Here is a 26897-nt window from a genome sequence, read left to right on the forward strand (position 1 = left end):
CGCTGCCTTCAGTCCCGGTTCTTTCTCTTTGATTGCCTGCGACGATCTGTGATTCGGTCGCACCGGCTTAAAAGTGCTTCCTTTTATGACTGTTCACCGTCGATCGGTCGAATCTGGGGGATGTGACTGGTCACTTTGGCCGCTGGGGGGACTCGGCACGCAAGGGGACAAAGGTCCAGGTGGCGAGGAGGAGGCACTACCAACATGCAGGTTGCTTCGCCTACAGAACTAGCCCATGGTCCCCCGGGTATCCTTGTAACTCTGACCAGACATGGGCACCGTGGGGAGACATACAGGAGGGGGCGAAAGCTGCCAGCCGCAGTCGAGTCACATCGAGCGACCCAGCCAGGCCAGTCAGACTCGATGTTCCGCCCCCAGAAGACCCACGAGGCCGTAAAGAGCTTGCATATCAGTCACATGCCTGCGCTCTTCGTTCGTGTTAAGTGGGTTCCACCTGCGACGCGGGAGACCGTGTCGAGCTTCCGACAGCTTCATCTAGGCTCGATGCAGTCTGGGAAACTCGTCGCATTGATAAGCTTCCCAGCAGCCTGCCCTTGGAAGGGGGAGCAACCTGGCCGCCATGTCCGACCATCAAAAGCTGCTCTTCTCCTGCTGTCAGAATGTTCTTCTCAACCTTCCCTCCTCGCTCTGCCTGATTCCATCAATTCCAGGCAGTTCTATCTTCGTGTCTCTGCCCTCCGTGTTTTTTTCATGTACCAATGCTGCCTTCCATCGCTTTCTTCCTGTCCCTGACTTGACCACACTCGCTGCTACTGACTCTCCTTTCTCCCTTTGACTCCCCCGTATAGGCTGCACAGGGCTCTTTGCGCAAGGGCTTTCGACAACAATGTTCAGCAGCAAGAGACCGCAACAATCAAACAGCTTCTCCTCTCGCTATGGGACAAGCAAGTCCACAAAGCCCAAGTCCTCCTTCCGAGAGCAATCCGTTACCCGAGGTCTCCAGCGCTCCGAGTCGATGAGGTCTCATAGAAGGGAACACAGTACTCATACAAGCCCACCAGTTGGGAGGTAAGTGACAGACCTCCTCTCCACACCGAGCTCTACTGACCAACTTTCTGCAACAGCACCCTCACCTCCGCCATCATCACCATCTGCGTTGGTCCCGAGCAGAGACTCTTTGCCGGCCACGAAGAAGTCCTCTCGCGCTCCCCCTTCTTCGAAGCTGCCTGCAAGGGCCAGTTCTTTGAATCCAACGCCAGAAGGATCAACTTGCCTGACGAACAGCCAGAGATCCTGTCTGCTGTTCTGGAATACCTCTACAGAGGAGACTACTATCCGAAGTTGCTGCATAACAAGAAAAAGGATACCTGGGAATTGGAAGACGAGGCCAATGGGTCCAATGTGACCATATATCATCATGGCGCCAAACAGACCTTGATGAGGGATACAGTCATTTAGTATGTTGTGCCCACCACCGGTCTGCTCATCTGCAGCTACTGACAACTACTCTTCCCCCACAGCTGTTCGGCCGAATTGTATGGCCTTGAAGAACTTAAACGCCTTGCCCTTCGCAAACAAGGCCTGCGACAAGGCATGCAGATCTCTACCATCCTTGCCTCGGCGCGCTATGCTTACAGCCACACCCCTGACTCTGACTCGAAGCTTCGAGCCCAATACCTCACCTTGATCATCCGTAGCCGCAACAACTTCAAGAAGAGCGGCACCATGAAGGTCGAAATGGAGCAAGGCGGCACCTTGTTCTTTGATCTTTTCGTTGCTATGTGCAACCATATGGTATGTCGCCCACACTTTGAACTTTGAGCTTCACGACATGGACTGACTATACGACATAGGACGACCTCAAAACACTCCGCTCCCCTTTCACATCACCGTTCACTCGCTAGAGAGTGACTCCTGAAGACGATGTGCTCCCCATTTTGTATCATGCTAGTCCCTTCCACCTAAATTGCCAGCTACGTGAGGATATCCGATCCCGCCACAAATTGTACCAGTTTTGCTGTGGATTACCCAGCGTCCCGGAGTTGATTGGATATTGTGCTGTCGGATGTCTATTTCTGCTGCCCTTTTGTATCACTATCCAACAAAAACCAACACTGACTGCCCTGTCCCCAATGGGAAAGGGACGAGGTCGATATCATTTCCAAGAGGAAATGTCGCACTGTACTACCATTTCGGGTCTATCTGGAAAGAGAAGAATCTCAGACCACCAAGGGCGAGAGTGGGAGAGGAATGCTCGGTCGTATCTGCTATCAGATTTGAACAACTCAGTCATTGTCTCGGATGCAGCGTATGAATGCTTCGTCTAGAGAGAAAATTAACGCAATGGAATTGATTTCTTCCAGAAGCTGTAGAGACCCTTAATCCTGACTATAGATAGCAGCCGTTTCTTCGAGCACTTTTTGGCCTTAATCCCCCAAAGAAAGCATGAAGATGCCGGGCACAGCGATCCGACTTGCCTCATTCTCCGACATTTTCGGCCAGTTGGAGGTCTATTGGTTGATTTCTCGCAGCATTCCCTCACGTAGATATCCGGCACCTTATAGCGCAAAGGCAGCCAGCCGAGTCGTTTCCTGGCCGAAAAGCCCCGGTTTCCTGGTCGGTCGGTCCGCTGCCCATCCAGGCCCTGGTCTCGCTAATGCAGGCCGCGGTGCCTGGCTCAAGGCAACGAGAGGCTGACAAAGGGGGAGAAGGTGAATTTGAGTTTGTTGGAGCTTGGACCCTTGAAAGCTCGAATCATACCCAGCTGTACCGAGCTCCTTGTACCCATATTTGCGCTGTGTTTGTATGCAGTGATAACGGGGCACTTTGACTCGTTCTCCCCAAACTCGAGAAAAAGCGGGTCAAAGCACCGCACCAATACTTCCTCTGGTGGTCACTTTGCCTGATCACATCCACACCTCGACTCACACGTTCCCACCTTCAGCCTCCATTGTGAGAGTTATCCAGCTGCGTGACGCGATGGGCCAGAAGATGGGCATGCTTCCATGTGCGGATCAACCGTTCCCTCCTCCCCTCTCGCTGGGACCCGTTGCTTTCGATTCCAGTGTGATCCGTTGCACTCTCCTGGGAAGATGGAGGTGTGGATATTCAGACAAGGTTGCTCAGCAGAGCGTCGACCAGCATCCTTCGACCAAGGTCAGCTCCACCATTGGTTGTTGCCGGAAGCAGCTAGCGCGAGCGGCGCTGCCTGCTGGCTTGGATTCGATCTGCCTTGCCGAAGAGGCGGCTCGACACCTGAGGAACATCGTGAACCAGTCATTCTAGCCATCAAAAGGTCAACCCGGTGGCCGCCTTGAAGTAGATGCAGCGGCCTAAACTGTGTGTGGGTGTGGCTCTTTGACTGCATTTTCGGTGACATGCTTGCCGTGTTCAGATCGAGACTGGACCCTTTTGAAAGAAGCTGTTTGCTATAAATGTGACTTAAACTCAGCACCGTAGCAGATAAGAGTGCTTCGTTGGGATGATCCAGCCCTCCAATAGCGTTGGGCAGGGATGTAATGGTTGTGTGAATTTGTCCATCGCGTAGACGAGCCTCAAGTTCGCCAGATGTAGCCTCAAACAGTGAGTAAGTGTTACTCTGGCATGTGTTTCTTCCATTCAGACACCTGTACCAGGAAAGGCACCAGCCTTACTGAGTACGACGATGCCACGGTCGCGAGCAATGTAACCTTTCATCATGTTCTGCGGCGGCAAAAGAGCCAGGAATTCAAAGTCAGCATTTTCCCTTCTAGGCCAGGGATCGGAGCAGAGCTTTCGCTAGTTGAGTTACATGGATCATGTTGTACCAGGCATCCGGCCATCACCAAGGCAACAGCGGCGTTAAGCCGTGCTTTGTAAGGGAGGCACCCCTGTTGAAAGAAAGACGAATGAAGCGAAAGGATGTTGGCAAACGAACATAAAATAGGCAACGGGACGCACCTTATAGATCATATTGGCCAGGAAACACTCAACCTCGTCCCTATCAACCAACACGTCCGTGCCACCCTTATAACTCACGCGCATTCCGGCCTCGAATTCTTCGATACGGATCCTTGTGCGACGGATTTTGCCTGTCACCTCGCCAGTCGTTGCGTCCTTGGTATCCTCCCAGCCTGCTGCCAGGAAGACTTTCCGGAACAGGTTGCGCAGGCAGAGACCACGGGTGCGCTCAAGAGTGAGATAGATACGTCGTCTGACTAATTCTGATTCAGCTTCAGAAAGAGCATCGTCGAAAGCGGCGAGTGAGCCGGCGCGAATGGCAGTGAATAGTGGCGTGAAGATCTTTGCCAGAGTTGGATAAGGAGCCAACAGGGCGTTTCTGGGAAGTTGGTGGTGGTTGATGATGTGTGCTGGGACTAGGTAAGTCAGGATCTGCTCTTGGTTCTTCATGGAATCCTTGTGACACAGTTGAAATGCCTCCATCAGATTCTGCTCCGCGTCGACGTAGTTCTCCTGCAGGAACTCAATGACTCCCCGGTAATACTTGAATGTGCATTGGTGGGATTTGGGGAATCGCGCCAGATTGGGGATGTCATCTGCTGCGGCTTCCAGAGCACGAATGACATTTTTTGTAAGCGAGACCGAATTGAGTTTGAAGTATGTCTTGAAGAGCAGGTTGGTGGTGCTGTAAATGCCCCATCTGCGTGACTCACTCTCCTCGGCTCGGTCACTCAAGCATATCGTGAACATTCGGTTGATGGTCCAGGCGGCCTGCTCCAATTTCTCGTTCTTGTTTGTGTCGCCCATGATATCGTCGGAGAAGCCACTCGCAAAGACATCTCCATTTCCTTCTTTGGCCTTGGTCTCGCTGTCTGCTCTCATGGCTATCATGCGGAGATATTTCCCGGCAACGCTGAGGCACGGAACAGTCCAGGCCTGGAATCCAAAGTTGGTGTATCCTCTAACCAGGTGATTGCACAACTCTCTGTAGGCATCAAATGCCTTGGACCAGTCGCCGGTGCCGGCGCCTTGCCGTAGCGCGACAAGTTCTTTGACACATTTCCATAGAGCAACGAAGATGTCAACCCAAGCATTCGCTTCGGCCTTGGGCAATTTGGCAGCATTGCGGTCTTGGATGATGTGATAGCGTACATCCGCCGAGACCGTCTGATAGTTTGATATCTGCGCGAATGACTCGAGTCGACGGGGGTCCCGTTCTGTGTCGATGGGAGCTAGACAGGATGCGAGCAGCGGGCCATACCCTACCCGCTGGGCTTCGTGGAAATCCGCAAAGATGCTCCCCATCAGACCAAAATGTTCTGGTGTAATTGCAAGACAAACGAAGAGCAAGTTGTTATGGAGGGAAGTTTGTTTGGGCTCCTTCAAATGACGAAGAAAGTCCGACTGACCAATCACCGGGCCCCTGGGAAGGAGCGCCAAGGAAAACGCAACTCTTGGCACACGAACCTAGATCGAAACTTGAAATCCGACGCCTGGCTGCTGGACTCTCTCAGCGATCAAAAGCACATCGACGACGAGCCACGTTTTGAGGTCGATCAAACACAGTCAAGGTATGTGAGAATCCGTCTATGGACATTTCAAGGCTAACTCGGCGCAGATGGGTAAGTCTCTGCATCACAATTCCTCTCTCCCTACGAGCCACTTTTTTGTCGAGTTCACGAGCGCCCACGAGGAATTTTCAATTGGAGGTTTCCGCAAAAGATTCTAGAGAAATATGATGGGGAAGCCTGTGAAGAGATGCATACGTGAAGGGAACAGCATGTCTCGCAATTCTTCGAAGCAGAATGTTCGAAAGAGAAGGGACATCCTCTCCGCCTTGGGATTGGAATTGAACGACACCAGGCCCACGCTCATAATCACGGCAAGCGTATATTCAAGGGAACGCAGACTGACATGTCCACCGCACAGGTCGCCTTCAGGAATACCAGGTCATCGGGCGGTCGCTGCCCACCGACGCGAACCCGACGCCCAAGCTGTACCGCATGCGCATCTTCGCACCCAACACCGTGGTGGCCAAGTCGCGCTTCTGGTACTTCCTGTCCAAGCTGCGCAAGCTCAAGAAATCCACCGGCGAGGTCGTGTCCCTCAACGTCATCCACGAGAAGCGGCCCCTGAAGGTCAAGAACTTTGGCATCTGGATCCGATACGACTCGCGCTCCGGCACGCACAACATGTACAAGGAGTACCGGGAGATGAGCCGCACCGATGCCGTCGAGGCGCTGTACCAGGACATGGCTGCCAGACATCGTGCCCGATTCAGGAGCATCCACGTAGGGTTTTTTTTTTCCTTTCAAACTTGTCTCTCTGACTTCCCTCGGAGAGGGGAAAGAAAGGGGAAAAAAAACATTGCTGACCATGCATGCCCCTCCAGATCCTCAAAGTCGTCGAAATCACCAACCCCAACGATGTCAAGCGACCATACATCAAGCAGCTGATCACGCGCAACCTCAAATTCCCGCTCCCCCACCGCAGCAGCCTCCAGAAGAAGCTCTTCTCCTCCAAGAGACCTTCCACATTTGCTTAAGTACGACGGTCCTTCTCGAGCGAGCGGTCGCGAGCGTGTTGTGGTTCTTGCGAGACGGAGGGGTTCTTCACGGTCTGGACCTGCTGTTTGGACGAGGACACCAACACGTGGAGGGGGGTTACGATCGGGTGGTGGTTTGTGGTCATTGAAACATCCCGTGACATGAAGAACTGAAATAGGGATGGGGGTTTAGAGTGTTCGAGCTGCATCCAGCAAGAGATGATGGGGCGACTCGAACAACAATGACGCCGGGGAAAGCAAAGGGCGTGGTTTCATTTACTGCATTGCCTGGGTTGACGACAAATCGAAGGGAACGGAGAAGAAAAGAATATTGATCAATCAATCCATTCACAACCAGTCAGTCGGAGAGACGTGCTTCTTGCCACAGGTTCCTCAGCGGCGGAGAACGTGCATGCAAGCTTTCTTCTACTACCCAGTTACAGTGCTTAGCCAATGCCACAACGTCTCAATCTCGGGGATGACGGGACACATTCCCCCCAAAGAAGGTTCCTGGAGAAGACAGCGCAAATACTGGCATACGTACTTGTAGGAAGGGATGGAGACCTAAGAGGTAGGAATTAAAAGTGCTCCGTAGCAGTGTGCTTCTTCCGGCGCCCACTTTCTACCACGTTACCACCCCTCATTCATCCTTTCCTCCATTTGAGCTCAATCTTTTACCCAGACACTGAGCAGGTCCAGAAGACGCTTCGAGCATCTGTATCTTGCCCCTTTTGGTTCTATGTTGCAGTTGGTAGTCTCGGCCATAGCATCCAACATACATTTGAGGCTTCTACCCAAAATCCCTCGCGCCAGATCGTGTATGGTTCTCCCCTGTCGAAGACTGACTTGGATGGCGTAACTGTTTCTTTCCCTGCTTGTCAACGGCCGCCGTCGTGGTGATCACACCTTTTTGGCGCATTATCATCGCGATTTAGAGGACCGGGAAACGCGACGTGAAAGTGGAGTCCTGGAGAAGCACAGCGCTCGTCAAACCATACTTATTATCCGGAGATCATATAAAATACTGTACATCACAAGGTCTGGCCCAGGGTTTGGCACAATCATGATCAGAAGTGCGAGCAGGGGAAAATTCTTGCCAGGATTATATGCGCACCCCAAAGCACACAGGCGCTAACCGAACGGCTTGTAAGCTGCAGAATTATATGAACATTCGTTCTCCATCACTTTATCCTCATTTTGCTCCTTCAAGGACTCCAAGCATGGCGACGGTTCTTGCTCGTACTGTATGTCCAAAGCGAGACGCATCGCGTATAGGTGCAGAAAGACTCGGAGATCCTTCCAGAACATGGCGGTCGGGGGTTATGATTCGTTTAGGCGAGGTGCTCTGGCCGTGATGATATGGATTTGGTTGTAGACATGGACATCGGTATCCGCAGCCTGGGCTAGTGCTTCGGCGCAAAGGCGTTGGACGTGATCAGCACGCCAACCGTGGAATCTGCACATAGGCGCAAGAGTGAGAGCCTCGAGTCCGTGGGCACCGCCGCCGTCATGGTCCGGGCCCATCATTGTGTGCCACCATCGCGACATGCGTCCCATGTAGTCGTCAGGCTTGCCCCATGTATTCAAGGGAATCTGGAATACAACGTGGCTGAGATCCCTGAACCCTATGCGCCTCAAGGTGTCGTCCACCGTTGGGTCCCAATGAAGACGACGACCGGCTGCTTCAAAGGTAGTCTTGATGTAGAGTTCCCACCACTCTTTCAGCTTTCCCTGCTGTAACGTACCGTCGTCACATCGAGGCTCGAAGTCGAACTCGACCCATTCAAAGTACCCTCCGGGAACGAGATGGACGAGAATCTTCTGAAAGAGTGAGTCCCAGTTCGAAACGCTGCCCAAGCCCATCCCAAGGTGGATAAGGTCCCATGACGCTTCTCCCAAAGCCCATGGTCCCTCGTAATCCCAAGGGACGGTGTAATCGACTGAGTCACTGGGATTCGGCGGCCCTTGGAAAAATATGTCGACGCCTCTGAATTCAGCGTCCTTGAAAGCGGTCGACATCTCTATGACCCAGACGCCGGTGCCGCAACCCAAGTCAAGGACGCGAGGCCGACGAGGTCGATCGTCCCACCCATCTGTGCGAATCTGGAGAATTTCGTGTGGGACTTCGGTGAGCCGTCGAGCCTTGGGTCTGATGACCTTGAGCAAGGTGTGTACCATATCCATCCTTCTTGTCTCTGCTTCGTCGTGGGGCAACAAGTATTGTCCACTAGGGTCAAACTTGTGTTAGCCGTCTATAAGAGGAAGGAATTGAGGTGCTTACAGTCTGTAGGCCCCATATTCTCGACCAAATTCTTGCACCCTTGTCCTCCAAGGAGGAAGATCGGGATTCATTGATACCACGTTGGATGGGCGTATGTGGGCTTCGAAGTTTGGAGGGACGAAGTCGTTGGATGTTTGCGATTGACTGTCGCCCATGCTTTACTGGTATATGCCTCGACGAGTTGTGGCCGGGCCGGACCAGAAAATGGCCGCCCACAGCGTTTGCTTCACAAAGTTCGTGAAACCGACGACCCGGGTCTGAAGATGGAGGGGCCAGGATGCGGAACAGGAGGAAGTAGCAACACCGCCGCAGAAAACCGGCTGATCTCGATTCAACCAGTCCAGGGAAGAGCGATCGTGTCACCATACATTAAGCGTTTGCTTGCTGTTTGCGCCCGATGTGCGTCTGAAATGTCCGGGACACGAGAGAATTGCCCTCGCAGCGAGACGACTGACCTGACAGACCGATGGAGTGAGGAAGGCTTCGGGCAGTCTTCTTATTTTCCGCAGTATGGCTTCTGGTTAGGCGATCAGCGTAGCCTGCCCCTCCCCTCGTAGGAGCCAGATGTGAAGGGTGTGGGTATTTTGTATTGTGCTGGACTCCCCTCTTGCGTCCTGGGCTGACCACTGAGCATTGGACATTCGAGTTCAGGTTTGACGAAGCTGCGGGTCAGAGCTTGTACAATGAACCCTGGGAGGGTGGGAAGGAAGGGAGGGGCGCATGGCAAAATCCCACCAGTTCACACGAAGGAGGGCCGATTTCGTCAGATGAAGGAGTACGAGCCAGCTCGAGCAGCCCACAAAGAAGGGTCGACATCGGCATCAGGGTGGAGAACTCGGGCAGCGAGCAACAGAGCAGTGAGCGGTGGAGTGATGCACGACAGTTCAGGCAGCCGGGGGGAAACCGAGCTGGCATCCAGATTTCTTCATGGAGGAGACGGCTGGAGGCTCCGAAACTGGGATGAGGGAGCTAGGGTTGGTCACGGTGGTATGGCTGGAGAGGATGCTGAAGTCAAATTGTGTGAAAGGGCTTGCAAGAGCCGGCCAACAATAAAGGCTCCTGGGGGGACGAGTAGTCGGGTGGGCTACGGGTCGTTGCGCGCGCTAGCCAGCCAGAACCGTAGTCACAATGTGCAAGTCGCCCAAAAGAAAATGCCCTGACAGGGACCGAGATGCCTGCGCGAGAATGTTTTCATACCTACCTGCAGACCTGGCAGCCACTACTGTACTTGGTAGGGACCCCCGCAGGCGTGATTATTTGCAGACAGCCTGGGTATCACGTCAGAATGCCAGTCGGGATGGGGGGGTTTGTTGGGTGTCTGGGTCCCTGGGTCCTTGGGTGAGGTGGCCATTAACTAGGTAGGTTAGTTAACTTGGGGCTTTCCAGACTGCCGGGACCTGTGCTGTAAGTCATCACTGAGAGCCGGCACCGCCGTGGCCTGGCACAGCAGGGGGTGAAGGGGATGTCTGATTCCAGCGCGAGCCGAAGCGTCTTAACTAACTCGATAGCGAATAGGCACTGCCGTCGCTGGGGGGTACACTCCGGGCGCTTGGCCCATGACCGAAAGAATGCCTTCCCAACACAGAGTGCTCCGGAGCATGGCCCGGGCGCCCACGTCGCTCCTTACTCTCTTATCCTCGGGTCTCCCTCTGCGCGAGAAGCTAGGGACTTGAGTTAGGTAGCCCCAACATTGTGTGCTCGCTTACCACGACTAGTTGAGGCTAGTTGCTTGGGTGGTAACATTATTATCAGCTGGGTCAATGTTTTTTTATCGAGCTTGCTCAAATGTGCCCAGACACTGACTCGTGACCCGTTACACAGATCATGCCCACCTGCACCTACGAATACGAAAGACTCTACGTTACGGAAGGGTTTGTATGGAGCCCTTGGAGCCACCCTCCTGTTTAGGAGCGTCGGCTGGCCGCAAGCAGCCCGCCCAACTCGACGGTCTACGGCCCAACGCCTTCTGCGTTACCTCTCTCGACAGTCCCAACCTGAGGGAGACGGCTATGACACTCTCTCGGACATTCGGTACAGGGGTCGCAGCAGGGGAGGGGCATGACTCTCGTCGCCGGTCGGCATGTTGGTGGGCGTCGCTAGCCTATAACACCACCCTACCGGCCACGCCGGCCTACCAGGGATTTCTTGCACCTGCGCCATTGCATGCCTTTACCCCGCCGTACCGGCCACAAACTGCGCTCTGCTGACCTTCGTACCCGTGGTGATACTCCGTACCGTAGACTGCGCCGATCGCTGGGTAAAAAAAAAGAGCCGCCACTTGTCGCGCACTTCTCCCATGATTCGTCGCCTACCACCACTAACGAACATCCTTGAACTCAATGTCTCTGCTCTTTATTCTTTCCAAACCCCCCCTCTTCCTTGCACACCGCCAGTTGTTCCCAGCATTTGTGTCAAGGGTGAAGGGAGCCATTTGTTTGCTTTGATCCCCGGCTAGCCCGACCTAGTGCGCCGCACTCCCCTCGACATGATCCAAATCTACCAACAGCTCGCCAGCTGTGCGCCATCCAAGAACGAGGATGTCTACATTTTTGCCATAGCTCCCGTGGCGGGCCGTGGGCTTGCAGCTATCACGTCTGCCGATGAACTCCTCCTTCTCAATAGGGACGACCTGGCTGTTTCCAACCCCGTGGGGATCCAAGGTGTGCCCCATGGGCTCTCTTCGTTGGCGGTGGAGGACCAGGGAACAACCGTTATTTGCGCGGGAAACGATGGAACCGTGGCCGTGTTTGACATCCGAACTCAGTCGAGTGTTGCCCACTTCAAGTCGGGTAAGGCATAGACTGAGAGCCTTCTCCTAGTGGTACCTAAGCTGACACGGACCCGTCTCTACTGCAAGCCAAACCTGTCAATTCTTTGGCCTCCAGACTGAACGAGGTGGCTTTTGGCAGCGAGGCGGTTGTATCCATCTGGTAGGTCCACGTCTGCTTTGTGTCACATTCAACACAGGCTCCTTGCTGCCCAAACAAATCAGCCACTGACTCAACTTGGTAGGGATCGAAGACAGGCGAAGCTAAAATGGCAGAATGCTGAGGTCAACGATGAGATCACGGCGCTGGACTTCCACCCCTCCAGGGATAATCTGCTCCTCAGCGGAGGCGATGACGGTGTAATCTGCGTCTTCGACACCCAAATTCAAGAAGAGCAAGACAGTCTGCTCCAGGCCGTCAGTCATGGTCCAATTCATAAGGCCGGCTTCTTGGGCCCCACAGATCTATACGCTTTGAGTTCGGACCAGAATCTTGCATTGCACTCTCTCACGGTTGATGACGCAGATGCTGAAGCAGATCAGCCAGCGCCGGATCAGTTGGGGGACCTGAGACAGACCGTCCCCTGCGAATATGTGATTGATATCCTCCACAGCGGCACGGACCATGTTGTGGCCTGTGGCTCGCACAGGTCCGTATAACCTCCCCCTCCACCACTGCCTCTCTTATCAGCCTGACACATACGGCAGTAATTCTCGTGTTGACTTGATCCGACTAAGCCGAGGACTTGGACTCAGTCTAGACCAGCGAATCGTGCTTGAAAATGCTCATGGAGGGGAAATTGTCCGATCAATATATGCTGATGAGACTGTGGGTCAACTAACCTTGTCGATATCTGTATGGTCCCGCTAATATCCTGCGCAGGATGGGACAATTTTCACGGCAGGCGAGGATGGACGCATCATGGCATTCCGTCCACAGACTGGTAGTGGTCTACCTCCCACCCCTGCTAAAACAACGAAATCCAAGAAGGCCCAAGATGCAAGATACAGGCCTTACTGAGGCTGCCGCAGACAGCTACCGCCCTGTCCCTCCCCGAGGATCACAATTCGCGCCTTCCTAAGGCCAGTCGTCAAGGCCAGAAGTCGAAGTCAATGGACTGAAACTGGAGTGTACCTTCCGGCAAGAGAGCGTCCGAACGACGTGCCTGGGAGCGTTGGCATGTTTGCTTTCTTGCTTCGAGATACCATCACGTACCGTGTTCCGCTCGACATCCCGTAAAGATGCATCTCTTCCTCATCTGCAGTCTTACGCTCATCCAGGTTGCTCGATCCCTCGGTGTCGACTGTCCCTGCGGTTGGCTACTGGCGGAACCGCACACTGTGTATACGCACCGGCTGTATGAAAATTTCTCCCAATATCCCGATATTGATTCACTCCTCAACAACCGCAAGGTTGCCAAGTTCAACCAAGATTGGATGATCTACGATTATTAGCAGCGCGCCGACAATCCAACCATCCGCTTGAACGCCAAATATGACTGGACCAATGTCAAGATCAAGGGAAAGCACCTCGTACTGAGACAGCGCGGCTATAGCCAGAAAGACCGGGAGGCTTACGCGACCGTCAGCATTGCTGGCATTCAGAGTCGACAGATTGACATGCGCTATGGCACCTATCGAGCAGTTTTCAAAGTCGAGGGCTCCAACGGTGGCGCCTGTGCGGGATTCTTTTGGTATCGTGTGAGCAACGTTCATCCCCCGCCTCCGCACCCGAGAAGGGACCCTGACCCTGCAGCATAGGATGACCGATCAGAGATTGATATTGAACTTATCACAAAGGGCACTTCGCTCGTGAACAACACCGTCAGCTTTACTTCGCACCCCTCTCGAGCACCGGACGGCTCTCCCATCCCAGGCGCGACCCTGGCCAAGTCCTTGAGCGATCCCCAGTTCCAACCCGGAGTATTTCGCGAGTATCGGTTCGATAGTCACCCGGACCTTGGGGTCGCGTACTATGTCGATGGCAAGCTCATCCACGAGAATACTGACCACGTTCCGAAGGAGGGCGGCAATTTACAACTCAAGCTGTGGGCAGACGGGAACAAGTGGTGGAGCGGAACACCCAGCACCACCGACGTCTTTATGACGGTTGCGAGCGTTGTTGCATACTACAACACCTCCATCGTGGATCCTCGTTGGTTGGCCAACTGCACGGCTGCTGGTGGCCCAAGCAAAAGCACTCTGTGCACCATCTAATTGCTCGATTTGATTCCCTGCAGCTGTGCTGGCAAGGCATGAACGAGAGAGCCGAATGACATTTAATGTCCTTCCCAGATCCATGCCTCTTCTCAAATGTTTTGATGTTCCCCCCTGCAGTCAGTAGCTTTTGCACTCTCCATTGTTCGGCTCTCCCCCCAGCTCCACGGATATCCCTCTGTCTCTTGTATTCGCGCTAGGGACTCTAACTCCCAACTTTCTTGTTGCTTGATCTACAAGGACTCGCCGCCGCAGGCACCTATTTCTGACTACGCCTTCCATCCAGCAGCGCATAGGGAGAGGAAGGACAAACAACCAGCCTCGTCCTCACGATTTATATAGATCCTTGAACCAACTCTCTTCCGCCCTCAACAACGCTCCCGGCTCGCCCACCTCCACCACCCTCCCTTGACTCAAGACCGCGACCCGGTCCGAATCATCAATCGTGTTCAACCGATGCGCCACCGCAATGACGGTGCAGTCGCGGAACCTCTCGCGAATGATCCGTTGCATGAGCTGGTCAGTCTTCACATCCACGCTCGCACTGACTTCATCCAGCACCACAACCTTGCTCCGACGCACCATCGCCCGGGCCAGGCAGAAAAGCTGCCGTTGGCCGTGGCTCAAGAAGTCGGGCGTCATCACGGCGTCGAGCCCGCCTTTCTCTTGGATGACGGGCCAGATTTGACACTTGGTCAACGTGGATATGAAAATTGCGTCGCGTTCGCTGCGTCCCAGGGGATTGTCGGAGTCCGCATTCGCGGCCGTCCATGGATCCATGTTGAACCGCACCGTCTCGGTGGTCACCCACCACGGTTCCTGCGGGATCACATTGAGCTTTGCACGGAGTGTCTCGCGTGGAACACGAGAGATGTCGACCCCGTCGATCTGAATCCGTCCGCTGCGAAACTCAAGGAGATGGAAGAGACTGGCCAGCATTGAACTCTTGCCACTTCCCGACCTACCACAGACACCCAACTTCTCACCACGTTGCACCTCCAAGTTAATGTCCCTCAGAACCAGCATAGAGTCCGCCGAGTAACTGGCTCCGAACCCAGTGAAGTTCACCTGTCCGCTCTCCGGCCATTGAGTCGGCACCGGCTCGACTTCCCATACCTTATGCTCTGATTCGATGTCCCGGACAAAATTTCTCAGACGGCTGATAGCTCCAATGCTAGTCTCCAGCATAGTCCAAGTCCGTACCAAGTTTGTTAGGTTGCCGCTCAGATTGACGGTGCTCAATAGACCCAACCCGACAAGTCCCGGCTCGATGGACTGCCGCTTCGCCACAATAATCACCATCAATATCGTCACAAGAGCCGTCACCAAGAGATCGAGGACAATGCCGAGCCATTGTTGAATACAGTACATCAGATAGAACGGCCGCTGACTGCGATCTAAGAGCTCTAAATTCCGCTCCGCGAACTTGCCTGCCCATCCAAAGGCACGAACACTTACCAGCCCGGCAGCGGTCTCGCCGAACAACGTGTAAAGCGGAGCTTTCTCCTCCAGGTCTAAAAGACGCATTTGGCGACTGGTCCGCAGATAGAACTTTTGGATTCCATACATGGCCGCGAGGACCACGGGAATAGTGGCGGCAAAATATCCCGTGCCGGAAGCAGCCATGATTGCAAGTCCGGTAGCGCAGGCTACCGAAGAGAGCACGAAATCCGCATATGAAAATGGCAGCTCCGAATCGACAAGTGCCATGTCCTGGCCAAACCTGCTCGTAGCGGATCCAATATCGGTGCGGGTGAAGAAGGACAGTGGCGCATTCAGAACCGATTCCAGAAGGCTCAGGTGGAGGTTGCTGGAGCTTTTCGGTTGCATGTCAAGAAGGATTTGAATTACCAGTAGCACTATTGACACAGCGGCGACGATGCATGCTACCCCGAAGACGATAATGAACGCGGTAGCTTGCGAAGGAGTGTCGCCCGGGAAGGCTTTCACCAACACACCGGGCGCCTGAGAGGCAATGACGAAAAGAAACGCCCAGACAACGGAGAGCAGACTTGAGAGGTATCCGCAGGAGCGGAACCAGTGTTTGTATGTGGACCACTCCCCGTTTCTTCGCATGAGATCTTGTGCATTCTCATTTTCCTCTTCGGCTGTCTGGGACGCTGTGGACACTTTGAACGTTTTCTCGACCTCAACCGGGGTTTCGACTTCTTCTTTCGTGGGATGTTCGTACTCCTTTCTGAATCGAACGTCAAGACTGTGGACATAGCCACCCTGATTTACCAGATTGAGATAGTTTCCCTGCTCGCAAATCCGGCCATTCGCGTCTAGGCTCACGATGCAATCTGCGTATGGGAGGCGGTGTACAGCGTGAGTGACCAAGATGACCGTCGTGCGCTGCCGCCTCAGCGGCCCAGAGCGACTGAAAAGTTTCTTGAATATCAGTTCCTCCGTATCGTTGTCGAGGCCTGAGAAGACGTCGTCAAGTACCAGGATTGGTGCTTTGGAGTAGACAGCCCTAGCGAGAGCGAGTCGTTGTTTTTGTCCGCCGCTCAAAGAAATTCCTTTGGAGCCGATCAAAGTTTTGTCGCCCTGTGCAAATACAGAGATATCTTCCCTCAATCCACAGCAATCTAATACTTCGTGGTACCAGAAGTCACCTTCGTATGGTATATCTCTCGAGTCCGGACCGCGAATGGCGTCCCTAATCGTGCCATTCTGGATCCAAGCCTCCTGATCAGCAAAAGCGACAGACTGATTCTGAATGTAAACAAATCCACGAGACATTGGGGTCTCGCTCAAAATTCCCTTGAGCAAAGTGGATTTTCCGCAGCCCACGGGACCAATGATCATGGTAATCCAACCAGCGCGCACGGACAAATCAACATCCTGCACAACAGGAGCAGTCTGTTCACTCCAACCAAAAGAGCAATTCTTCAGGACTAAAGCCTCCTCCGTAGTGCTAGTGTTCACACTTCCCAATCGTCTCATCTCGACAGACTCCGCGTCGACAGCAGACTGGGCCCAGTAACTGTCCGAGTCATCGGGATTGGTTAAATTGAGCCGATTGTCGTGGCGAGAGTTCGAAAGTAGATATTGCTGAATCCGTTCAAAGCATGAGAGGGAACTCGCCAGTTGAGGGCAACTGTACAGCAAATTGTTCATGGGTGTCTCAACCAACCTAAATATAGTCAAAATGCCAAAAGCGGTCGCTATATCGAGGGCTTGTCCGGTTTTGCTAGACCTGATGTAGTAGACAAGGAAGGTTGCAAATGGTGCAAAGACAATGTGTCCATTTTGCATGAATACCTGAACGTTGTTGACGATCCGATATCTTTTGCATTCGGCGATTTCCCACAGTCGAAGGGACTGAGTGCGATCCCTGATAATCGAGGACATGCCAAGGAGTTTGACGTTCCTCATAGAATGCAGCAAGGCAGAGGTGAATGAAACGCGGGTCTGGACTGCGTTCAGCCACCGCTTCTGGTATTGGCCGATGACTCTGACCACCCAGGCGGTGCCCAGCATCGAGAGCGCATACACAACTGCCGGTGCGTAGCACGCACTACCCAGGCGTTGATACAACAAATATATGGCGATACCAAGTTCGACAAGGCTGCCCCAGGCCGTATGCAGTAATACGAGCGGGTCCACGATTCTCTGTATATCGGATGACATTAAAGTCAAAGACGCCGAAGGATCGACAGTCACGACACTGAGCTCAAGCGTCTTTTGGTAGAGTAGAGAAATCAGTCCTCCTCGTACTTGTGTGACACAACGGTTTAGAAGATGATGAGAGGCGGCTGTGAGAATAGCTTGCCCGAGATAGACCAGGAAGTAGGCCCCTGTCAACCCCCACCCGACGGCCGCCGTCTGGGTCTGGCGGTTTCCGACATACTGAATGGTTTCCTGTACCAGGAATGGTTGCGCGAATTTGACCCCGATCAGGAAAAGGCGGGGACAGGCCGAAACCAGAAGTTGCCATCTCAGAACGTAGGCTGACACGAAGAAGAGGGTGAACCGGTGGTGTTCCTTCGTATCTGCCCACGCTCGTCCAAAACGAGCCGCGACATTGGCAGATGCCAGCTTCTCATCGAGGTTATAAAGATCGTCAAGTTTCAATGTCTTGCCAAACCCCAGCCTCAATAGAGGGTTCAGCCACCAGAAGACTGATTTGTTGTAAACACCACTGGTAGCTTCCGGCGGCAGATCACGATACGGTTCCAGGAGTATCCCACGCTTCTCAACGGCTTCAGTGACCAGCACTCCCAACTTGATCGCCAGCGACAGGGACAATAGGTTGGCAATACTTTTAGCAGCATAGCCACGGAGCAGATAAAAGGTTCGAAGCTGGACCGCACCAAAGAGAAACGAAACGATCAGATAGAGCCCAATGATGGTGGAAGGTGTTACTGAACGTGAGTGCTCGAAGCAGGATAGAACGAAAAGCACGCAGGATGCTGCAAAGTCAAGGGCGGCCGCAGCGACAGAAGCTTTTGTTGCTGCTTCAGAGTTCGTTGCTCGGGCAAGAAGCACCGTCAGCTGCACGGTGACGAATGCAGACAGAAGCACCTAAGAGACTGTGAGCTGGTCGGCTGGTCCAGTTCCGCAGAGAAGCGTCTCACAAGCTTGGTCAACCGGCTCAAGGAGGTCGCGACCTTGTTCGGTCTGCTCGTCAACCATGCAGCTCTCGCAGTGGCGGAGATAAGGAAGAGGGCAGCAGGAAGGATGGTGAGGATTGTGTCTTCGAAGAGGACTGTAAAGTCAAAGTGCCTGAACGGTCCCTCGTACGCAGGACCGAACAGTGAATCTGAACTGTTGGACACAAGAGAAGCCATTGTCACTCAAGCCGCCTACCTCAACACGGTAGCACTGTGCAGTGCAATCTTGGGATGTGGCGCTTGCACATTGATATGTGCCTGGCCAGAATGATGCTGCCTGACCGAGCACGTCAGTCGATCAGGATTCTCCATGCAGATCATGCACGTTCAATGTAACATGCAGGCTCTCGTTCCCGCCTCTTAGACCTTCGAGACAGCCGGCCAGTCGGCGTCGAGAGAGTATGCATGGTGCCTGAAGTGGCAGAAAAGGGTCGGCCGTTTGAAGAAGGTCGGTCATCGACATTTCTGGGATTGAGCGTGGAGTGGGATGGACACACCGAGGCAGCTATATTGGTGATGACTGACTGCTCACTGGCTGGTGCTTGTGCTGGCAGACTGCGCTGAGAAATGAAATGTCAGACATGTTGTCGCGGGAAGGTCGTGGCACGTGAAGCCCCGATATCGGCGCCTGCCTTTTCCAGTCTGACAGAGGAGCCATGTTCCTCCTTTACATGTACTGTAGCAAACTCAGAAGTATTCGCTACAGCAATTTGACAGTGACCTGACTCTATCACATACATTATCTCGCACGGAGAAATCGACAGAGGCAACATGCCTACATACAACATCGTCGTCTTTGCCGGCGACTATGCAGGCCCCGAGGTACGTTGTCCTCAAAGATGGAAAGGCATCGTCGCTAACGGTTGGACGGTTCTAGGTGACCAAGGAGGCTGTAAAGGTCAGTCCAAGCTCGAGAGCTCGGAGAATCTCTACGGGGATCGTTGGCTAATGGGTGTCTGTGCGAATAGGTCCTCAAGGTGGTAGAGAAGTGCTCAAAAGATGTCAAATTCAACTTCCAAGACCACCTGCTGGGAGGCGTGAGTGACAATCCTTCCGGGACACCCAGGGTTCAGTTTGCACCAAGCCGCCTTTATTGCTGACCTCTGTCAACTCCATCAGTGCTCGATTGACGCCCACGGGACACCTTTGACGGACGAGGCCCTCAGCGCTGCCAAATCCGCCCACGCCGTCCTCCTCGGCGCAATCGGAGGCCCCAGGTATGGCGTGGGCAAGGTTCGCCCTGAGCAAGGCCTCCTCAAACTCCGCAAGGAGATGGGCACCTTTGGCAATCTACGACCCTGTTTCTTCGCTTCTCCCAGCCTGGCTTCGCGTTCCCCGCTCAAGGAAGAGGTCTGCCAGGGAACAGACTTCATGATCGTCCGCGAGTTGACTGGTGGCATCTACTTTGGCGAGCGCATCGAGGGGAAACCCGAAGACGGTGAGAACGAGTGGGCCGAGGACCGCGAACCATACTCGAGGAAAGAGATCGAGCGCATCACTCGACTGGCAGCCTACCTCGCCCTCGCAAAGAATCCGCCTTCCAAAGTCTGGAGTCTGGACAAAGCCAACGTGCTCGCAACATCCCGTCTATGGCGCCGAGTGTTTACAGAAACAATGCAAAAAGAATTCCCCCAGCTCCAATTCGAACACCAACTGATCGACTCGGCCGCGATGATCATGGTGAAGAACCCCCGTGCCCTGAACGGCGTCATTGTCACGTCGAACTTGTTCGGCGACATCATCTCCGACGAGGCCTCCGTCATCCCCGGCAGCCTGGGCCTGCTCCCCAGCGCCAGTCTCAGCGGCGTCCCGGACGGAAAGGGGCACTGCAACGGCATCTACGAGCCGATCCATGGCTCCGCGCCGGACATCGCAGGCAAGGGTGTCATTAACCCGGTCGCGGCCATCTTGAGCGTGGCAATGTTGTTACTGTACAGTTTGAACTTGCCCAGGGAGAGCCTGCTCGTGGAGCAGGCCGTGAAGATCGTCATCGAGAAGGGCATCGTCACCAAGGATATTGGCGGAGAAAGTTCCACCGTCGAGGTCGGCGATGCGGTGGCGAGAGAATTGGAGAGCTTGTTCAAAGACCTGTGAGCACTTCCGAAAAAGAAGGGAGTGCGAATATATACCTCGACGTCGAGATGCGTTATGTCAGTCCTTCCTCTTTGGGAGACTCAAGCACCCACTTTATGGATGCTCTGTTACGGGGCTAGGGAGATCAAACCAGGTATCAGTCACGAATAAAAAGTTGTTCTCTTTGCACAGAAACCAAGCATTGCCATGAAATCTGGGAGTCATTGCATCTCGTCAAAGTAGTTACATCGATCACATAATATGTTTGCATGTATGAAGCCCCAGGAGCGTCGGGCCTGCCATCCATATACACCACCTCATGATAGATCCTGAATGCATTCATGCGGTTCTCGTTGGAGCCGTCGACATTCCAACACCGTATCCCGCTGCCTGTGGGTATCCAAAAGCTAAAGACTACCACCTCGAACGCCCACCCATCTCCCCGTCTGCCCGTCCACATTTGAAAACCATATTCATGAGCCCAGTCGTATCTAGTCGTTACCTCAACACGGACCAGTCCCTGCCATATCAAACCCTGTCATTTGCCCACTCCTGAATTCGCCTCTCCTCTCCTCTTGCCATGTGGCCGGGGAATCCTCCTGCGTCGTCGAGCCCCGCCTGTCTTCGTCTATTTGTCGCTCGTCGCCCTGTCCTTCGCCCTGGGTTGGCACCCTCTGCTGGGTCGCGCATGTGGCCTCCTTGGCCAAGCATTTCCAGCATCTGCTCCATCTCCATTGGCATGCCAGGCAGGGGGTTCTCTCGACCCCTGACGAAACCGTTCAAAAGGCCCATAGCGGCCTGGCCCGCTTGTGCGTAATTTGCCGTCAAAGCTTCACGCGCTTGCTGGATGAAATTCTGGTTCATGTGGTGGTTCGCTCCATTCCCCAATCCAAACATGCGCGCAGCTTGGCCGTCACCATCGCCGGCTATACCCATTTGCTGCATGCGTCGAGCGAGCGCTTCGTCGCGGTCGACCTGATCCCGACGTCTGTCCAATTCTTGTTGATATCGCACAGGATCTCCCAAGTGTGCATCAACAGCGTCGTAGTTGAACCAAGGACAGTCGCAGGATTTCCACTTCAAGCCGCATACCATACAGAACTCCGCAGTGCAACGGCATGTCATATGATTGCAGCCTTCTTTCAACTCGACCATAGCGTGACAGCTATAGCACCTTTGCCAACCCTTCTCTTTCGCCGTCTCGATGAAAGCTTTTGTTTCCGGGTCCTTGGGGCATTCGCGCGTGGTATGCATCCTCTGGGAGCACATCGGGCATACCTTTGTTTTGCATTGTTTGCAACGTCCCACTTTACGCCCATTCTCGATAGTGATATAGTGCGGTTTGATCCAAGCGCCGCATTTCCGACCTGGACAGTATACTCGATTCTTGGTTTTGTATTCTTGAAACTTGCGGTTCCACAATACCTTAAACTTGTCATCGAACAACTTCTCGACATGCTTGAGGGCAATGTGCTGATCCGTACAGCACCGAGGCGGCATATGCGCAGGATCGCTGACGGACATCTTGAAAATCCGCTTGAGGCATGTATTGCACATGCGGTGCTTGCAGGGGAGTAGAGCAGACTGCGCGACTGGGATCTCATCGTCACCGCAAGTTAGACAGGAGACTTTTCTTTGCGGCGCTGGCTTAGACTGCAGGAGCCCGTTCAACAGACCCGATCCTTTCTTGGGCGTTCCTGTGCTCTCCGAAGATTTTGCGACGCCCGCTTCGGCCTTGGGTTTTGCCGTTGTAACACTTCTCTTGATTTCGGGCTTTTGTGCTTTCTCCACCATGCCCGACGGTCGACGTGGTGGCGGCTGCAGTTCGACTTCTTCGCAAGGCGCTCTGCAACATGCGATCAGCGTTTGGGAACAATGTCGGAAGATTGAAACTTACTCTTCAAAGACATAAACCTCCTTTCTTCTCGCTGGCTCCGTGTGCCGTCGTTCTGGCGGTTTCCGTGTCACTTCTGTCTTTTTTGTAGCTTGACCTTGGGATTTCGTCCTCTGGGCGCGAGGTGCTTCCGTTTGCGCTGCGTGTGTGCCTGCGCCCGACGCTCTTTCGGTCCTAGTATAGACGTATTCGTCTTCACTGTCATCTTGCGCAGCGCCCCTTCGATTGCTGTCTGTCCGCGTTGTGGAGCGTCGCTCGGGTTTTCGATCCTCTCGGCCAACAAGTCGGACTTGGGCAGGCTTTTGGCGCTTGTCTTTCTCTTCGTCTACTTGCGACGCCTTCGTCCGTTTCACATACTCGTACTTCATGTCTTTTCGTCTTTCTTCGGGAGATTTGGCTAGATACGCGAGTCTGGCTTTTCTGACGGCATCGATATCGGTGGGGGCATTGGGGGTGGCGGGTGATTTTGATGTCGCACTGTCATCCTCGGACCGCTTGCGGGATTTTGACATTCCAGTATCACCATGTTTGTGTCGATGAGTCTTCCTCCTCTTCACCTCTTCTCCGGCCATGGCGGGCTTCTTTGCTTAAATCTGCGACAACCACTTCAGATGACCCAACCCCAAGAGTTAGTGCCCTTGGGCCGCGAGGTAGTGTCAAGAGCCAATCACTGGGATGCGCAAGCGGCACCCACTCTCGTGGACTGACGAGGCAGTAGGCGAGCACGCGGTGCTGAGTGCTGCAGGGGTCACATTTTCTGGATTTGCTGGCAGGATGTGTAGCCTTTGCAATTGAGGCGGCCAATAGTGGCAAGCCAGCTGGCAGTCGACCTCTTGAGGCGGGTGGCTGGATGGTAGCTCAAGCAGCCTTATCCCTCTTGAGATCGTCATTGCTGCAGCCTTGGGCTAGGGAAGTTCCTGTGACCATCATTGGCTGTGACGCATCAATATTTTTGCGGACCCGATATCACGGAATTCTCCCCAGTTGCTTGATGCTTTTGCAAAGCCGAGTACAGATAATAGCATCTTAGAACTTGATAACAGAGCAGATCTCTAGCCAAGAATTGAGATTTCTTGCGGATTGAAGTGGCCTATTCTCAATCGAATCACCAGGGAAACTAACTGGCAGAACGGACGTCTCCGAAGCAATATCTCACGCCCTACCACAAGAACCGAGCTCTGCTATTGAAAAATTCCAAAAGCTTCAATATGGTAGGACTACTGTAGCTCTCTGAAAGAAACAGTGCAGGAAACTTCTCCAGAGTATACTTTAAGCTATTGATTGAAGAGGACATAGTTTTGATCCGACCAGCAACACCATGTCCTACTCATTCATCTACAAGAACCCGCACGCTCGAACATGGACACACACGTACGATACAGACATAAGTCTGGCTCAAGCCTTCCACAAGCGCCTCCCTGGGTATAAAGAGACTCCACTTGTACCGCTGAATGACCTCGCGAAAGAGCTGGATGTCAAAGCAATCTTCGTCAAAGACGAAAGTAGCCGGCTCGGACTGCCGTCCTTCAAGGTCCTCGGTGCTTCATGGGGCACTTTTCGTGCAATCGTGGAGAGGCATGGACTTTCTCTTGACTCAAGCCTTGAAGATGTGTCGGATGCGGCGAAGAAATCGGAGACTGTGCTTTTCGCGGCCACCGAAGGCAACCACGGCCGGGCTGTAGCACGAATGGGCAAGATATTGGGCATTCCGGTTCGGATCTTCATGTCCAGATTCGCTGACCGTGAGACCTGCCAAAAGATTGAAAGCGAAGGCGCCGAAGTCACAGTCATCCCTGGTAGCTACGATGATGCTGTCTCAAGGGCCTTCCAGGAATCACAGGAGGCGCCGACTGGCCTTCTTATCCAAGACAATGCCTTCGATGGATACGAACAAATCCCGGCCTGGATCGTTGAAGGCTATTCAACACTTCTCTCCGAAGTTGAGCAGCAGCTCAAAGCGCAGAGATTGGAAGCGACCATGATTGTCAGTCCCATCGGCGTTGGCTCTCTGGGTCACTCTGTTGCCGCGTTTTGTAAGTCTGACGGCAGGCAAATCGGTGTTTTGGCCGTGGAGCCCGAGACCGCTGCATGTTTGCACCAAAACCTCAAATCCAGCAAATGGAGCACGATCGAGACATCGGCAACCATCATGAATGGCATGAATTGTGGGACTGTCTCGCCTATCTCCTGGCCAGTGCTTTCCAAAGCGGTCGATGCCAGCATCACAGTATCGGACGTGGAATGCCATCAGTCAATACAGTACCTTCAAGTCCATGGCATTAATGCTGGGCCTTGTGGAGCTGCTGCACTCGCCGCGATCAAGAAAGTCAGCTCGACAGATACTTTGTTCGCAGGCATGTCGAAAAATGCCGTCATTGTGCTATTGAGCACTGAGGGTGCGAGAGCCTACGCCTCTCCAGGTATGCCTTCTTAATCTCGTCGAGCGCAAATGGCAAACTACAGCTGGAATGAGTGGCTATCTATCTGATTTACGTCTTATGCGCAGCAGCGCCGGGTCCATGGACACTGATGGAGAACCAAGCCGTCAATAGCGACCAGGCAAAAGAGGAAGTGTATATGAGGCGAAAAGAACTCGCCTCAAGGGAATCACTCTCCAAAATAATAGAGCTCCATGCAAGCAATCACGTCTTCGGCTGCATCGGAGCCTCTTGCCCTTTCAGACACTTCTGTCTCTTTGCCCTGCGGCTCGTCTGGGCCATATGGATCTGAGGAACCAGTCCTTCAAACTTCCAAGGATTCTCGATTCCGTAGATAACATCATTTTTCCAATTGCATTGATAGCGCCACGGGCGTGCCAGAATCGTCGTGGCGACTCGTGCGAGAGGCTCGATGAGATTTGATCTGTGATGAGGTCCGCGAATGATAATGCTGAAGTGAGTTACAAAAGGAGGTCTTACACCGCAACTGAGCCAACCTCCCGCCAAGGACTCGCATGTTAAGTGAATTAGCAATGATCAGAGGGAAAAGTCAAAGACCCTTCAGCCTGTTGCTCACCTGGTCAAGAAGTCTACCACCAACACTGCAAGACATCACCTTCGCTTGGGCAAACTTCCGCAATATCGGCAGATAACAAACTACCAAACCACCGCGCTTCTTCACTGCCCTGATAGTCGCCATGCGTGAAGGCCCTGGGAACAACACCTTGTCCAAGCTTAGCTCTCAAGAACAAGACGTCTTGATTGCCTTCCTCAGCAATCTGAAGCCCGGCAACGTCGAGGTGAGCTCCTCACTTGCCTGTCACCAGCAAAGCCATCCCACTCCAACTGCTCGTTCTGTTCTCCTTCAGCTGATCTGACCAATTGTTAGGTCGACTTCGATGGGCTAGCGGCTACACTCGGCTTGAACACTCGGACGGCAGCTCACGAGGCTTGGGCTAAGGTCCAGAAGAGCCTTTTCGGTAATGCGAAGCCATCACCGGTGCTGGGACCGGGACCCATTGCAAAATCAAAGGCTGTGACCGAGAAGGGATGGTAAGAAGATAACAGAACGAAGCTTGCTGCATATCCGAGACGGCTGACCACGTTCAGCACTTCCTTTGCCTCTCCCACTGTTGTTCTTGTCTTCTGGCAAGGGAAATACAAGATCTCATTCCACAAAGACATACTCCTTGAAAGCCCTTATTTCAAAAAGCTTGATTGTCTTGCCTCGGATCAGCAAAACCAGCTTGAATTCGATTTTCCGCAATATCCAAAATTCGCTGGGGAGCAGTTGGTGCGCTGGCTCTATTATGAAGAGCTACTCTATGACATCCACGAGATAGCGCAGTTGAAAGGACAAGATGCTACACTTGCTAGATCTCAGATATTCAATGCCTATCGGCTTGCTACGCGTCTCGAGATGGAAAAATGGGCCAACCACCTCACTGACTTGTTCGCGGCCTTTTACCTTGAGGAGGTACGATTAACCGCGGTCTATCACGAGCTCACTGTCATTGGCGAGAATGTGGATGGTATGAAACGCCTCGTCATGACAATGGCCGCTCTTTTAGTCCGTACGCACGGCGTGCACAGTGACACCTGCGGCACGGTCAACGCTTTGGCAGATGAAGTCAAGAAAGACGGATCATTCGCGTTGGACCTCATGGAACATATGTGCATCCTCGGACAACGAAGCCTGGAAGATATCATGAAGGCAGATAAGTGCGCCTGGCACACTCACACCAGAACGGAAAAGTGCACTTGATGGTTCGGGGTTTCTTTCAACCTGAAACGTTACAGGGGCCTACTCTACCGAAGGAGACAGGGACTGGGGAGAGTCGAAAGGTAACACAGCCAGATGAGATTAAGGGGATTTTTGACGAGACGGGCGGGCTATGAAAGAAGAAACCACGGCGGAAGGGCGGGGCGCTGCTGATGCAGAGTTATCTTCAGGAAGGTTTTAGAAGCTCTACACGAGAGACAACTGGGAGCTTTGATAGTGTCCAGAACTGGTGGAGGGTTGATCCTGAGGTTGAGTTAGAGTGGTGATCCAATTATCAACCCTCCTTTGCACCCACATACCTCTGTCTGTTCTGTTCGGCGGGAAATACCTTTCGGTCACCAGCCTGAGCAAATGACCCCTTGACATACAACCTCTCTCTC

General features: G+C 53.4%; 11 protein-coding genes across 11 annotated transcripts; 8 read left to right on the forward strand and 3 right to left on the reverse strand.

The window, feature by feature from the left end:
• The first annotated feature begins 547 nt into the window (after window positions 1-547).
• PV07_07964 (uncharacterized protein) lies at window positions 548-2339 on the forward strand. The gene is made up of 4 exons (XM_016395085.1): window positions 548-1029; window positions 1086-1418; window positions 1482-1755; window positions 1815-2339. Exons 1-4 carry the CDS (start codon window positions 848-850, stop codon window positions 1863-1865), a joined length of 840 nt encoding a protein of 279 aa, XP_016248504.1. The 5' UTR covers window positions 548-847; the 3' UTR covers window positions 1866-2339.
• On the reverse strand, window positions 2264-5229 carry PV07_07965 (uncharacterized protein). The gene is made up of 2 exons (XM_016395086.1): window positions 3901-5229; window positions 2264-3663 (listed from the first exon to the last, which is right to left on the reverse strand). Exons 1-2 carry the CDS (start codon window positions 5203-5205, stop codon window positions 3580-3582), a joined length of 1389 nt encoding a protein of 462 aa, XP_016248505.1. The 5' UTR covers window positions 5206-5229; the 3' UTR covers window positions 2264-3579.
• A 27-nt stretch (window positions 5230-5256) lies between these two features.
• PV07_07966 (uncharacterized protein) lies at window positions 5257-6445 on the forward strand (the record flags this gene model as incomplete). Its single annotated transcript, XM_016395087.1, has 4 exons — window positions 5257-5475; window positions 5519-5522; window positions 5830-6191; window positions 6293-6445. 4 exons carry the CDS (start codon window positions 5257-5259, stop codon window positions 6443-6445), a joined length of 738 nt encoding a protein of 245 aa, XP_016248506.1.
• An 860-nt stretch (window positions 6446-7305) lies between these two features.
• Window positions 7306-9755, reverse strand: PV07_07967 (uncharacterized protein). The gene is made up of 2 exons (XM_016395088.1): window positions 8727-9755; window positions 7306-8672 (listed from the first exon to the last, which is right to left on the reverse strand). The coding sequence occupies exons 1-2, from the start codon at window positions 8879-8881 to the stop codon at window positions 7766-7768; spliced, it is 1062 nt and encodes a 353-aa protein (XP_016248507.1). The 5' UTR covers window positions 8882-9755; the 3' UTR covers window positions 7306-7765.
• Window positions 9756-11211: 1456 nt separating this feature from the next.
• Window positions 11212-12514, forward strand: PV07_07968 (uncharacterized protein; the record flags this gene model as incomplete). The annotated part of the gene is made up of 5 exons (XM_016395089.1): window positions 11212-11515; window positions 11584-11656; window positions 11739-12143; window positions 12202-12322; window positions 12377-12514. 5 exons carry the CDS (start codon window positions 11212-11214, stop codon window positions 12512-12514), a joined length of 1041 nt encoding a protein of 346 aa, XP_016248508.1.
• Window positions 12515-13113: 599 nt separating this feature from the next.
• PV07_07969 (uncharacterized protein) lies at window positions 13114-13710 on the forward strand (the record flags this gene model as incomplete). The annotated part of the gene is made up of 2 exons (XM_016395090.1): window positions 13114-13194; window positions 13255-13710. 2 exons carry the CDS (start codon window positions 13114-13116, stop codon window positions 13708-13710), a joined length of 537 nt encoding a protein of 178 aa, XP_016248509.1.
• A 308-nt stretch (window positions 13711-14018) lies between these two features.
• PV07_07970 (uncharacterized protein) lies at window positions 14019-16051 on the forward strand. Its single transcript, XM_016395091.1, has one exon. The coding sequence runs from the start codon at window positions 14167-14169 to the stop codon at window positions 14650-14652; it is 486 nt and encodes a 161-aa protein (XP_016248510.1). The 5' UTR covers window positions 14019-14166; the 3' UTR covers window positions 14653-16051.
• A 2964-nt stretch (window positions 16052-19015) lies between these two features.
• PV07_07971 (3-isopropylmalate dehydrogenase A) lies at window positions 19016-20621 on the forward strand. The gene is made up of 4 exons (XM_016395092.1): window positions 19016-19151; window positions 19207-19227; window positions 19298-19366; window positions 19449-20621. Exons 1-4 carry the CDS (start codon window positions 19101-19103, stop codon window positions 20421-20423), a joined length of 1116 nt encoding a protein of 371 aa, XP_016248511.1. The 5' UTR covers window positions 19016-19100; the 3' UTR covers window positions 20424-20621.
• On the reverse strand, window positions 20567-23126 carry PV07_07972 (uncharacterized protein). Its single transcript, XM_016395093.1, has 2 exons — window positions 22300-23126; window positions 20567-22248 (listed from the first exon to the last, which is right to left on the reverse strand). The coding sequence occupies exons 1-2, from the start codon at window positions 22866-22868 to the stop codon at window positions 20931-20933; spliced, it is 1887 nt and encodes a 628-aa protein (XP_016248512.1). The 5' UTR covers window positions 22869-23126; the 3' UTR covers window positions 20567-20930.
• A 204-nt stretch (window positions 23127-23330) lies between these two features.
• Window positions 23331-24964, forward strand: PV07_07973 (uncharacterized protein). The gene has a single exon (XM_016395094.1). The coding sequence runs from the start codon at window positions 23615-23617 to the stop codon at window positions 24728-24730; it is 1116 nt and encodes a 371-aa protein (XP_016248513.1). The 5' UTR covers window positions 23331-23614; the 3' UTR covers window positions 24731-24964.
• Window positions 24965-25171: 207 nt separating this feature from the next.
• Window positions 25172-26628, forward strand: PV07_07974 (uncharacterized protein). The gene is made up of 3 exons (XM_016395095.1): window positions 25172-25534; window positions 25624-25787; window positions 25845-26628. The coding sequence occupies exons 1-3, from the start codon at window positions 25433-25435 to the stop codon at window positions 26497-26499; spliced, it is 921 nt and encodes a 306-aa protein (XP_016248514.1). The 5' UTR covers window positions 25172-25432; the 3' UTR covers window positions 26500-26628.
• The last annotated feature ends 269 nt before the right edge of the window (window positions 26629-26897 follow it).

The sequence above is a fragment of the Cladophialophora immunda genome (assembly GCF_000835495.1).
Source record: "Cladophialophora immunda strain CBS 83496 unplaced genomic scaffold supercont1.4, whole genome shotgun sequence".
Lineage (NCBI taxonomy): Eukaryota > Fungi > Ascomycota > Eurotiomycetes > Chaetothyriales > Herpotrichiellaceae > Cladophialophora > Cladophialophora immunda.

Coding starts and splice junctions, on each gene's coding strand:
- PV07_07964 (XM_016395085.1), top strand. CDS start 848: ATGTTCAGCAGCAAGAGACCGCAACAATCAAACAGCTTCTCCTCTCGC. Junction 1,030..1,085: donor ACAAGCCCACCAGTTGGGAG/GTAAGTGACAGA, acceptor TTTCTGCAACAG/CACCCTCACCTCCGCCATCA. Junction 1,756..1,814: donor TTGCTATGTGCAACCATATG/GTATGTCGCCCA, acceptor TATACGACATAG/GACGACCTCAAAACACTCCG.
- PV07_07965 (XM_016395086.1), bottom strand. CDS start 5,205: ATGGGGAGCATCTTTGCGGATTTCCACGAAGCCCAGCGGGTAGGGTAT. Junction 3,664..3,900: donor TGGCCAATATGATCTATAAG/GTGCGTCCCGTT, acceptor TTGCCGCCGCAG/AACATGATGAAAGGTTACAT.
- PV07_07967 (XM_016395088.1), bottom strand. CDS start 8,881: ATGGGCGACAGTCAATCGCAAACATCCAACGACTTCGTCCCTCCAAAC. Junction 8,673..8,726: donor GAATATGGGGCCTACAGACT/GTAAGCACCTCA, acceptor GTTTGACCCTAG/TGGACAATACTTGTTGCCCC.
- PV07_07970 (XM_016395091.1), top strand. CDS start 14,167: ATGCGCCACCGCAATGACGGTGCAGTCGCGGAACCTCTCGCGAATGAT.
- PV07_07971 (XM_016395092.1), top strand. CDS start 19,101: ATGCCTACATACAACATCGTCGTCTTTGCCGGCGACTATGCAGGCCCC. Junction 19,228..19,297: donor TGACCAAGGAGGCTGTAAAG/GTCAGTCCAAGC, acceptor CTGTGCGAATAG/GTCCTCAAGGTGGTAGAGAA. Junction 19,367..19,448: donor AAGACCACCTGCTGGGAGGC/GTGAGTGACAAT, acceptor CAACTCCATCAG/TGCTCGATTGACGCCCACGG.
- PV07_07972 (XM_016395093.1), bottom strand. CDS start 22,868: ATGGCCGGAGAAGAGGTGAAGAGGAGGAAGACTCATCGACACAAACAT. Junction 22,249..22,299: donor GAGGTTTATGTCTTTGAAGA/GTAAGTTTCAAT, acceptor CGCATGTTGCAG/AGCGCCTTGCGAAGAAGTCG.
- PV07_07973 (XM_016395094.1), top strand. CDS start 23,615: ATGTCCTACTCATTCATCTACAAGAACCCGCACGCTCGAACATGGACA.
- PV07_07974 (XM_016395095.1), top strand. CDS start 25,433: ATGCGTGAAGGCCCTGGGAACAACACCTTGTCCAAGCTTAGCTCTCAA. Junction 25,535..25,623: donor TGAAGCCCGGCAACGTCGAG/GTGAGCTCCTCA, acceptor ACCAATTGTTAG/GTCGACTTCGATGGGCTAGC. Junction 25,788..25,844: donor GCTGTGACCGAGAAGGGATG/GTAAGAAGATAA, acceptor GACCACGTTCAG/CACTTCCTTTGCCTCTCCCA.